The sequence below is a fragment of the Panthera pardus genome, unplaced genomic scaffold, assembly GCF_024362965.1.
Source record: "Panthera pardus isolate Hobbes unplaced genomic scaffold, ASM2436296v1 HiC_scaffold_3, whole genome shotgun sequence".
NCBI classification, from domain to species: domain Eukaryota; kingdom Metazoa; phylum Chordata; class Mammalia; order Carnivora; family Felidae; genus Panthera; species Panthera pardus.
Window position 1 is genome coordinate 58,258,398 of NW_026526876.1, and position 11,860 is coordinate 58,270,257.

The 11,860-nt window shown below is 45.2% G+C and overlaps 2 protein-coding genes across 9 annotated transcripts in view; one reads left to right on the top strand and one right to left on the bottom strand.

Moving 5' to 3' along the window:
* The first annotated feature begins 64 nt into the window (after window positions 1-64).
* Window positions 65-8,079, top strand: RSKR (ribosomal protein S6 kinase related). 5 transcript variants are annotated; one of them, XM_053892402.1, is made up of 12 exons: window positions 65-617; window positions 1,011-1,259; window positions 1,352-1,435; window positions 1,552-1,620; window positions 1,998-2,067; window positions 2,294-2,398; window positions 2,575-2,615; window positions 2,861-2,888; window positions 2,998-3,087; window positions 3,171-3,259; window positions 3,396-3,506; window positions 7,814-8,079. In XM_053892402.1, the coding sequence occupies exons 1-12, from the start codon at window positions 561-563 to the stop codon at window positions 7,886-7,888; spliced, it is 1,068 nt and encodes a 355-aa protein (XP_053748377.1). In that variant the 5' UTR covers window positions 65-560; the 3' UTR covers window positions 7,889-8,079. The 5 variants fall into 5 exon arrangements, with proteins under 5 accessions (XP_053748377.1, XP_053748376.1, XP_019279334.1 ...); XM_053892401.1 differs by having other exon boundaries at window positions 7,901-8,079; XM_019423789.2 differs by lacking the exon at window positions 7,814-8,079 and adding an exon at window positions 3,886-6,187.
* Window positions 8,080-9,036: 957 nt separating this feature from the next.
* Window positions 9,037-11,860, bottom strand: part of LOC109251849 (uncharacterized) — a 32,313-nt gene continuing 29,489 nt past the window's right edge. For all 4 annotated transcript variants that reach the window (XR_008418594.1, XR_008418596.1, XR_008418595.1 and 1 more), the window contains one exon: window positions 9,037-11,719. Coding sequence is in view for 1 of the 4 variants with exons in the window: in XM_019423785.2 (XP_019279330.2) it covers window positions 11,389-11,719 (331 nt within the window). In the remaining 3 variants the exon portion in view is untranslated. The remainder of the gene's footprint in view (window positions 11,720-11,860) is intronic.

Genomic DNA, 11,860 nt, shown 5'->3' on the forward strand with positions numbered 1-11,860 from the left:
GTATAGGAGGTATGAGGGTTCTGGGGGGAAAAAAGCCCCTCCTCAATCTGTGCCAAGTTCACTTGGGAAAATGGCAATAGGAGTCAGGGCTGGCCATGGATCCCCCTGGGGTATGCCTGGAGAATGGTAAGAAAATGACTTAAAGAGAAAAAAATCTATTTTAGTTATTACTAATTTTTTTTGGTGTGTTAAGTGCATGGGTTCAACCTGTGTCCTTCCCTCCCCATCAACCCAAGACACATCCTCTAGGTGCCACTCTAATGAGGATGGCCTCTTCCCTCCTCCATGAAGCCCTATCACAGATACTTCCCAGCTCTGGTGTGACACTGGCCCCATGCTGATAGGTCTCTGCACATTTTAGTTCTGGCTATAAGCTTATTCATAACTGGGGTGGGCAGATAGGATTTGAGGATGAGTGGGGTTTGGCTGCATCCACTTGCATCTCTAGTCATGAATAGCAGGGAAGAGGCGGGGCTCATGTGTAATGTAGCATCAGGGGGAGGAATCGCTTATGTAACTGGGACAGCAGATTTAGCAGGTAGAGGAGGCAGAGGCTTTGGATGGGAACAGTAAGCTGTCGGCAGGGGCAACATGCCCGGGTGGTTGCTTCTCATAAGGTAGGCTGTGGGGCTTTGGCAGCCTGTTTAGGGGAGGTGAAGGGCGGACATGGGCTTGAGGCCTGGGAACTGACCAGTGAGGAGAATGTTAGTGATGCCCACTGTGGAGGTGAATCAGGAGGCTATACGGTGAAAATATCCCAACCCCATACTGAGAGGTACAGGACGAATTTCTGATGCTTCATGGAGAAAATGTCTACATACTGATTTCCTAGAGGATTTGAATCATGTCCAGGAAATCTAGGCCTTGGCCCAAAACAAGTGTAGTAGCAATTTTGCCTGGTGCTCAAAAACATATCTCTAAGGTTAAGATTTGAGGGTGTGCCCTCTAAGATGGGCAGAATTTGTAATGCCTCAAGCGCAGAGGTTTAGAGTGGCTCCCTTGGTTCTCAGCAGGGTGGCAACATCCAGGGTCCCTGGGTCCGAGGCTGGAAGAGCCTCTGGTCAGGTGTGGGAACTACCAGGTCAGGTCTGGAAGAGCTGTGGGGACTACGGGGGCATCAGTGCCTACACCAGGAGCCCCTGGAGCCGACCCGGTTGCTAATAGAGAAGCCTCTGTCTGAGTGGCCAGTGCCTCAGTTCGTCAACCTTTTTCTGCCGGAGTTTCCCATTAGGCCTCTTACAGGGCATCACCAGCTGAAGGTAGGTCAGTCCCTGGAAGGGGTCTCAGTCTTGGGGAGACATCTAGAAATGGCCAGAGTTTCAATCACCCCATTCTTAATTTCTCTGTACAGATTTTAGGACTTGTGGCTAAAGGCTCCTTTGGAACAGTCCTCAAGGTGCTAGATTGTGACCAGAAAGCAGTATTTGCAGTGAAGGTAGGGACCTAGGTATCCTTCCATATCATTCTCTAGTTTCTGCTTCTATTCTTGGTTTCAGAAAGGTTGGGAGGCATAAACAACGCATAGGAGTCATCACTCCTCTCCTTTTATAGGTGGTGTCCAAGGTAAAGGTCCTACAGAGGGACATCCTGAGGCAGTGCAAAGAGGAGGTTAGCATCCAGGTATGCACAGAGCCCAGGAATGGAGCCTAGGAAGAACTAAACCACAGATGGAGAAAGCACCTTTCCTGTCCAACTGCCCTGCTCTTCCTTATTCTGCCCCCTCCCTCTGCTTCAACCAAAGCAGATCCTGGGAAAGGTAGTTAGCAGCAGCTAATTCTAGGTCCTTCCAGGGAAACCTCTCTAGCATGTCCTGGTGTGTTCATAGTATCATGCTGGTTTTGGGATTACCAGACAGGCAGTCCCTACTATTTTGTTCACCTCAACTTAGAGGTAGGGCAGCAGCTCCCTTTCTGCACAACTAGGTTAAATCCTGACTTGGCTGTCTTGATCCTCAGTGCCCTTTTTCCTCCCTAACTTCCTGTTTTTTTCATCCCTAGCGACAGATCAACCATCCTTTTGTACACGGTTTGGGGGACAGCTGGCAGGGAAAACGACACCTCTTCATTAGTGAGTGACTGGTCTCTCTCATTTCCAAGAGTTGTCCCATTGTACTCCACCTGAGATTACCTATCCCTTTGGCTTGTTCTCCCTTGGCTGTTTCCCTTCTCTGAGTGTTTCTGTCTCCCAAAGGGAGGGAACAACATGTGGCATCAGTTTGGGCAAGAGGCCTAAAATGCCTTTGAGCCCAGGCACATTACCCCCCAATATCACCTAGACTTCTGGTCCTTTGCAGTGTGCAGCTACTGCAGTACAGATCTGTGCTCCCTGTGGTCCTCTGTCGGCTGCTTGACTGAGGCTTCCATCCGCCTCTTTGCTGCTGAACTGGTTCTGGTGCTGTGTAAGTGAAACAGAAATGGTAATGGAAATGAGGGAAGACTTAAGGGGGAGGGGCAGAGAGAAGTGGTATTAACTCTGGAGGTCAAAGAACAGGAATAGGGATGGGATGGGAACTACCAGGGAAACTGGAAAGACAGGAGAGCTTTAGCACACCCCATTACTTGCTGTCATCCACAGGCTATCTCCATGATTTGGGCATCATCCACCGAGATGTGAAGGTAGAGTTAAGCACTTTTTCTCTGTCTGAAGTGGGGCATCAGTAAGAAGTACCAACAGATCTAAGAAGGGAGAGGGGAGCTGAGGATAGCTGACCTTGGGGCCCTCATGGGTGCTAAGGATTTGGGCAAGAGCCCTCAAAGTATAGACTTGAATGCTGAATAGGGCATCTTCCTCAGCAGACAGGTATATATGATAAAAGAAGGTCAAAAGGAAGATGAATAACCTCTCACTTGTGATTTTTCAGATGGAGAATATCCTTCTGGATGAACGAGGTAAGTCCTTTTCTTTTCCTAGCCCCAGAATTAGAGGTACTCTGTTTGGGAATATGTCACGGCTGACAAGGGGTGGAACAGAGTGGTGCTGTTGCCTTATCTTTCACAGGCCATGTGAAACTGACAGACTTTGGTTTGTCCCGCCACCTGCCCCAGGGAGCCCGAGCCTATACTATCTGTGGCACCCTTCAGTACATGGGTGAGACAGGGGCTAAAACTGGTGGGGAAGCATTGGCAGAGGATAGCCAATTGATGTCAGTGACACCTGTCTTTCAAATCTAGCCCCAGAGGTCCTGAGTGGAGGGCCTTACAACCATGCTGCTGACTGGTGGTCCCTGGGTGTCTTGCTTTTCTGTCTGGCAACTGGGAAGGTGAGAAAATGGTAGGGATGTTGGGCAAAGAGAGGAGCTCTGCCCTGTAGTGGGAAGAACTTAGGAAATCTTGCCTTATTCCTACTAAACAATGCTACCACTGCCCCCCACCCCCATTCCCCACCTCTTAACTCAGTTCCCAGTGGCTGCAGAGAGGGATCATGTGGCCATGTTGGCAAGTGTGACACACTATGATTCTGAGGTCCCAGCTTCTCTTAACCAGGGGCTCTCACTCCTGCTCCATGAGGTAAGAGTGAACACTACTTTCCTTCTTGACTACCAAAACATTCAATTCTCTCCTTTCCCTATTACTGAAATGAGATTTCCCCATTCCTCTAATAATTTGGTGAGTGTGTGTATGTGTGTGTGCGTGCGCACGTGCTGTAACTTGATCAAGTACCATCCTCCCCATGCATAATCAGTCACTTCTGAGAGAGAGGGCCAGTGCTGCTCTCTTACCAGGACAGTGCCTCTATTCCCACCTCTGCCCCCAATAATTTCTCCCTCTTTCAAATCCTCTTTAGGATTCTTCTTCCTGCCCTCCACAGCCCATGAACTTCTTTTCCAGCTTTTCTGGTTAGCCCCTCTCCTATCTCATCTATCCTTCATGCTCTATTTGCCTTCAGCTCTTATGCCAGAATCCCCTCCACCGTCTACGTTATTTGCATCACTTCCAGGTCCACCCTTTCTTTCGGGGTGTGGCCTTTGACCCAGAGCTCCTACAGAAGCAGCCAGTGAACTTTGTCATGGAGACACAAGTTACCCAGCCCAGTCCATCGGAGTCCATGCTTTTCAAGAACTTTGACTGTAACCTGGAGTCCTACCTGGTCCATCCCAGCCTTGCTTGAGCCCCTCTACTGTAGATTGGGGCCTGAGAACCCAAGGATCTCCTCCACTGCCAACTCAGTATGACCACTTTGATGATCTAGTTTGTTTTTACTCTGTAGCCTCTTACTATTCTGTTCTTCTACTTGTTGGACCAGAGTTCAAATGTTGTGCATTCTGCTATTGGCAGCCACAATTGGCCCTACCCCTCCCTACTCCCTAATACAACCCACCTCTCAGTTCAACATCTCAGATCTGTGTTGACCTTTTCCTTCGCTGCATTTCTCCAATGCTCATACCCTGAAGCTTTCAACCAGAGGCTTATTCTACTTTTCCCTTTCCTTGTTTCTCTGTCGTATTTCCTTTCTTGAGAAGTAACACTTCATGGAGTCTCAAGGTGCTATTTATGTGTTTTATAGGTTTCTCAGAAGTAGTATGAATGTTTTTCAAAAGTCTCAAAAGCTGGCATTTTAACCCCTAAATATGTAGCTAAAACATATGATCTGGGGGCTCAAAGCCAGTCTGTGACAAATCTAATGTTTAAAAATTTCAAAAGTGAATCTAATAGCCTAAATGTGAGGAATAAGAACTGAAATATGGATGGGTTAATGTCTTTTCTAGGGCTAATTGGAACAGCTATTGAATTTTTTTTCCAAAACAAAGTCTCCTCGGAAGACACAAGGATTATTAAACTGAGTATTTCCCTAGATGACCTGGGATTCAGTTTCTGATAGGCAAACCAAGGGATTAAGAGGCATGACATCAGCCTTAAGATCTAAGGTTAGAGATGTATTTCAAAAACCTTTTCCTTTTTATTTTTTAAATATATATTTTTTAGTGTTTGCTTTTGAGAGAGACAGAGCGTGAGCAGGGGAGGGGCAGAGAGAGAGGGAGACATAGAATCCGAAGCAGACTCCAGGCTCTGAGCTGTCAGGACAGAGTCACATATGGGGCTCGAACTCACAAACCGTGAGATCATGACCTGAGCCAAAGTCGGACACTTAACTGACTGAGCCACCCAGGTGCCCCTCCTTTTTATTTTTTAAAAAAATGTTTATTTTTGAGAGAGAGAGAGAGAGAAGGAGAGCATGCAGGGGTGGGGCAGAGAGAGAAAGAAGAGAGAAATCCAAGCAGGCTCCACACTGTCCCTGTAGAGCCCGATGCAGGGCTCAAAGTCACAAACCAGGAGATCATGACCTGAGCCGAAATCAAGAGTTGGATACTTAACCAACTATGCCACCCAGGTGCCCTGAACCTTTTTCTTTAGTAAGGAAAGTCATCTGGACCTTAAATTTTATACATTTCTGGCATTTATAATTTGTTTTCATTTTTCTAAACTTCTCAAAACCTTCATTTAAAACAAAATTTTTTTTAAACTGTTCATTGAAGTAATCTCTACACCCACTGTGGGGCTCGAACTCAACCCCGAGATCAAGAGTCACATGCCTTTCTGACCAAGCCAGCCAGGCACCCCTCAAAGCCTTCATTTTATTATCCTTCAGTTATATTTAATCTCTCTTTACAAACCAAAGAGAGTCTGGAAAGTACTCTGTGTACTTGTGTTTATTAATTCTGTCCCTGGATTAAGCCAGATTTTCCCTGTATAGCTGGCATTTTATTGGCCTCTGCAGAATTGCTTTTTCTGGATTGTACTTTGGCAATCTGTAGGAAAATCCCTGTGAAATTTAATAGCTGTGGCTATTGTAAAGGGTGTTTATCATTACAATTCATAATGTTCTGTTTAAGGATGCATGGGAGAAATTTCCTCTGAATTCAGCTGTGCTTTTCCTGAATTGCTGTTTGATTTTACCTTAAAGACACTAAATATTCAACTGACTGTAATTTTTTCTTCATATCAGTGCTATGCCACTTAGAGCCTAATTTGTGGTCCATTTCCAGCAAGTGTTTAGGACTTCACATCGTATATTTTGTATGCTAGCCACATTCTTGGTTCCATCTTCCTTTCCTATCTTTATTTTCCTTATTTTCATTTTTCTGTTTTCATCTTTTTTTCTTACTATATTATCTGCATCTTTGTAAGCCTTTTTTGGAATGAGATTGGGATATAAATGAATAAATAAATGTAACAGTAGCCCTTTTGATGATCTAATTTGTTTTTCTTTAGACATTTTCTTTTTTTTTTTAGCTTTACTACATTTTTTTTTTAAGCTGTAGTGACCAGAACTGCACATTGGATAAAAACCCTGAATACTTGTAATAGGAATTAATGGTTTCTAAAGTAGTTAAGCATATTAGACTGGTGCCTGGATCCACCAATAACTATTTTAAGAGTCTTTACACAAGTTATCTTAACTTCTCTGAATTGTAGTTTCCTACATATAAAATGAGGGGGGTTATAATCACTGATTCTTAATTGTAGAGAATGGGCTTCTGAGTTCTGTGATGCTTTTTCAAAAAGCAGATGCTGATGATTTTATGATACTGTGTGTCCTGGTCCAGAGTTAATGTTCAGGTCACCCAACATTATATAGCCTCTCTGATCACAGCATATTGGGTTAAGGTCTTTAGGACATGGTTAACATGTCACTAGGGTCCCTTTCTTAGGTCACATCAGATAGCTTTGAGACCATAATCATGTAAGTGCAGTTTGAATTATTTCTTATCAAGTGCCATTTTTAACATACTCTCTTCAATCAGTGGGGTACTAGAACAGTGATTCTCAGGGTAGAGTGGAGGGGATGATAGAAAAATCAAAGTTTCAGAAAGTATAATTTAAAAAACACTGTCCTCACCCATAGTTTTGATATGCTCATCCCTGGAAGGTATTCTTTCCTGCCACCCCTGACCCCCACTTAGAATCACTGACCTATGAATACCTTTTACTTATTCATGATAAAATTTTTTATTAAAATTTTATTAAAAAATTTTTTTAAGTTTAGTTATTTTGAGAGAGAGTACACACATGCACACCCGTGAGCAGGGGGAAGGGCAGAGAGAATCCCATCACAAACTGTGAGATTATGACCTGTGCCAAAATCAAGAGTAGGATGCTTACTTAACCGACTGAGCCACTCAGGAGTCCCTAAAAAATATTTTTATATACAACCTGAAATCCTCTTTTAAATTTAACCCTATGCTTTGATTTTTCATTACCTAGAAGAAATCAAATATACCTATCAAAGTGGATATTTTATGCTGCACTCCCTTGTATCTTTTCTAAGAATGTAAGATTAGTCTTAACACCAATCTGTATATTCTCCTTCTAGAAAAGTGTCTTTGTAGTTCTACTCATTGTTTCTTACCTCTAAGTTTCTTTACCATGTATTGATCTGTTTATTAGTTCGTTCATTTAACAAACTGGTAATCACAATTCCTTAGTTACTTCTTTAAATTCTTCAATATAAAAATCTTGTCAAAGCTTTTTAAAAATAAAATCCTATTTAATGCATTATTAATCCCTGTTACGCTGAATTGTGTCTCCACCATACCCCCCCTTTTTGCATTCATACATTGAAGTCCTAACCCTCAGTACTTCAGAATGTGACTGCATTTGAAAATAGTCTTTAAAGATGCAATTAAGTTAAAATGAGGTCATATGGGTTGGCCCTAATCCAATGATAGGTGTCCTTATAAAGAAGAAATTGGCAGGGGTGGGGGAGGGGGCGCCTGGGTGGCTCAGTCGGTTAAGCATCTGACTCTTGGTTTTGGCTCAGGCCATGATCTCACAGTTCATGAGTTCAAGTCCCATGTTGGGCTCTGTACTGACAGTGCAGAGCCTGTTTGGGATTCTGTCTCTCTGCCCCTCCCCTGCTCGCGTGTTTTCTCTCTCTCAAACATAAATAAACTTCAAAAAAGAGGAAGAAATTAGGACACAGACATACAGAGGGAAGACCATGTGAAGATACAGGGAGAAGACAGCTATCTACAAGCCAATGGGAGAGGCCTCAGAAGAAACCAACTCTACTTGGTCTACCTTGATCTCAGACTTGTAACCTCCAGAATTGTGAGAAAATAAATTTCTGTTGTTTGAGCCACTCAGTCTGTGATACTTTGTTACAGCAACCCTAGCAAACTAATACAACCACTATGATGAGTTCTAATATATTAATCAGGACGTTTTATTTACAAAAAAAACATGCTACCTTCCTCCCTATAGTTTGGTTTTGTTTATATTCTGAGGAACATATTATTTCAGATTTCACTGGCCTGTCTGAGTTTTGCTAGTTTATGGAGCCCCACTGATTAGCAGCTGTTACACTGCCTCCTTTGTTCAGAATTCTCATCATACATATCATACACATACTCCATCATATATACATACACCATTCATTGAAGCAGGGCTACTAATTCCACAGTTTCATTCTTGAGTTCACTTAGAACTGCCTGGTGCAGTTCTCAGAGTTGCTGATTTGGCTCATGTAATTGCATTTTTACAAAATAAGTAATATCTAATCCTAAAATTAAAAACTACAAGTGTTGGGCACCTGGCTAGCTCAGTTGGTAGAGCATGCAACTCTTGATATTGGGGCTGTGAGTTCAAGCCCCACAATGGGCATAGAGATTACCTAAAAAGAAACAAAAACCCAAGTGTTTTAAATATTTGGACCCCTACTTAATATTATATACAAAACTTAATTCCAGATACATTAAGGATTTAAATGTGATCAAAACATAAAAATTTTATAAGAACATTTGGGGGATTAGATCTACAATCTGTAGGGGTGCCAGGGTGGCTCAGTCGGTTAGGCATCCGACTTCGGCTTAGGTCATGATCTCACGGTCCGTGAGTTCGAGCCCCGCATCGGGCTCTGTGCTGACAGCTCAGAGCCTGGAGCCCATTTCAGATTCTGTGTCTCCCTCTCTCTCTGCCCCTCCCCTGTTCATGCTCTGTCTCTCTCTGTCTCAAAAATAAACGTTAAAAAAAATTAAAAAAAAGATCTACAATCTGTAATGCCCCCGATTTCGAATCCGAGAGACCACCAAGGAACCGATACCGATGCAAACGCACAAGGGTTTATTTGCAAGCTCGAGCTTGGGCCCAAGTATACCTGACACAGCTGAGCAGGGACTTGGACCCCTAGGTTAAAAGGCATAGCAGTTTTATAGGGGCCAGTGGCCAATGAGATTGTAACACACACAGAAAGTTGCATAGTCTTGTCAGTCCACACGCAGGTGGCCAATTGAATTACAATTTACCCTCTAGTAACTGAACTAGACTATCACTCTGGTCAGAATTGGCGCGCAAGTTTGGCGGGCAAAAGGCGGAGTTTACATTCTTTGGCGGTTAGGGGTTCTGCATTCCTATATGAGCCAGTTTCCAGTAAGGGTGTGCTCAGCGGCTTGACTAGGGTGGGGGAGTGTCTTAAGCAATAAGTAGGTCATGTGGGGGTTATACATGACATGGTGGGTGTAGCACAAAATGGAGTTAGTCTTGCCTGCTTGTCCAGGGGTAGGGGATTTTTGTTAAATTCCTTGGGTCCCACATTCCCCCCTTTTCCAGAGGATCCTATGCAGGACCCAATCATGGGTTCTGGGTTTCTGTTGAGAGAGTCAGTGGTTGGTATTGTTGCCTGAGTACCATGAGTTGAACTGTATTGACTAGGTCCCTGACAAAAGCCACTAGTCTATTAATGAGGCAGGGCCCAAAGGTCAAAAGGAGGAGAAGGATGATCAGGGGACCGGCTAGGGAGGACAATAAGGTAGTCAGCCAGGGGGAATGATTGAACTATGATTCAGACCATCCCTGTTGCTGCTCTCACTCTCGTTTTCGCTTGGCTAATCTTTCCCTTACCTTAGCCATTGATTCTCGTACTATCCCTGAGTGGTCAGTGTAGAAAAAGCACTCTTCGTTCAGGGCAGCACAGACTCCTCCTTGTTGTAGAAAAACTAGGTCTAATCCCCTCCTATTTTGGAGCACCAGTTCAGACAAAGACATTAGGGATTCTTGGAGGTGGGAAATGGAGGTTTCTATGCGTTCTAGGTCTATATCAATGGCAGCTCTAAGGCTACTGTAGTGGGAGGCCTGGGTGGCTAGTGAGGCAATACCCATCCCTGTGCCAGCCAATCCAATTCCCAGTAGGGAGGCGATGGTGATAGCGGAGATGGGCTCCCTTTTATTTTGCCCGTGGGTATCTGCGCCCTTCCACTGAAGTACTTGCTCATCTGAATGGTAGATGATTCTAGGGAGTAGCTGAGCCAGCACACAGAAGCCCCCAGTTCTGTTTATAACCTGACCGTGAGCTCAGGGAGTTAAACCCTCGGAACAAGCCCACCAACTGTCTTGGGGCGGTAGATAATACCCTGTATTATTTGTAGGCTGTGTAATGTTGCACAGAGCCTGGTGGTGGTGTGGAGGAGTGCCTATACAGAGTCCCTGGCCGAACACGGACTGCAAGGTGAGGCCTTTACTACCAGGCTTTGGGTTCCACCTGCAAGCATTAGGGTCCATGGTTGTGTTATATTGACCCATTATTGCGATACCCTCATAGAAGGGGGGGCGGATGTCATAGCACAGCCAGCGGGATCGGGTAAGATTGGGCTTAGTTGCGTTGAGGAATTTGTAAGCCTTGGACATCAGGGCCCAAAGAGGGTGCTGAGAAGGGTTGAGGGGGAGGGGAGGGGAGAGGAGAGTCGGGACTGGGATGCCACCACCGGAGGTGTTGTGGGCAAGATTCAGAGGGTGTGCTGCAGGTGTTGCCTGAGGTTGAGGAGGTACTAGCACAGTGTTGGGACCTATCCCAAGGGTTTCCCTTGACCTTTCGGTTTCTCTAGTTGTCTGATCATGAATAGGACTCCGTTATCATACCCGCTTTGGTGAAGCCGGAGTCCCCACAGAAGTCCTACCCCCCAATTTGTTTCTTGTTTCCCGGTCTCCGTGAAGGAAATGGTGACTGGATTACAGTAAGGGCGTTCCGAGCATGAGGGGTGTGTAGCATTCAGTTGGATTTTTATGAGGCTGGATGGGTTTTGTGACAGCCAATTGCATGTCCCAGTTTGTTCGCAACCCCATGTTTTGCAGAAGTAGTCTGTCCAGCCACCGCATTTGGAGGCCTTATTATGGTCAGACTGAGAGGGGGCCGGACACACATAAAAACAGGTATCTTGGAGGGCCATCTTGGCCCTCTCGGTGCCACATCCTGGTATTCCTATTCTGCCTTGGTGCCAGGGGTCCTGACTGAATAGTTCACACAAGTCAATAGTCAGATTAGGCCACCAGGTCCCTCTAGGGTGTAGCTCGGACAGCTGGGTTACTACCTGATTAGAGCTTGGGGTGATGATTTGCCAGGTTAGATTAAGTGGTTTGGGGTTGGGTTTAGCCGTGAGGGGATACAGCGCAAGTAATATTAGCAGGGTAAGTGGGAGCGACGCAGCCTTAGCTTTAAGGGATTGTCCTTGTCGGGCTGACTCTTCCATTCCGGAACAAAGTCCTTGAGGACGGCGTGTGGATCAGCTGGCTGGATGTGGGTGTAGTGGACCCAGGGAGTTATTCCGTTGACCTTGAGAGCAGTGGGCGTGGTCAGGATCACAATGTAGGGTCCTTTCCAGCAAGGTTGGAGCGTCTGCTGTTGGTGCCTCCGCACGCACACCCAATCGCCTGGTTGATACTGATGGGGGTCAGGAGGCGGCCCGGTCTCGTAGAGGGCCCTCAGCTTAGGCCACACCCGCTCATGGGCTCTTTGTAACATTTGGAGGGAGAAAAGAAGTTGTTGGTCATTGAACTCAGCAAGCACTTCGGGTTTCAAGACAGGAATGATAGGTGGGGGTATACCAAACATGATTTCGTAGGGAGTCAGTCCCATCTTATATGGTGAGTTT

Excerpts from the sequence above, each read along its gene's own strand:
- RSKR (XM_019423789.2), top strand. The coding sequence starts at position 561 with ATGGGAACAGTAAGCTGTCGGCAGGGGCAACATGCCCGGGTGGTTGCT. Across the intron at positions 1,621-1,997 it reads AAGAGGAGGTTAGCATCCAG|CGACAGATCAACCATCCTTT; the intron begins GTATGCACAGAG and ends TTTCATCCCTAG. Across the intron at positions 3,260-3,395 it reads TCTGTCTGGCAACTGGGAAG|TTCCCAGTGGCTGCAGAGAG; the intron begins GTGAGAAAATGG and ends CTCTTAACTCAG.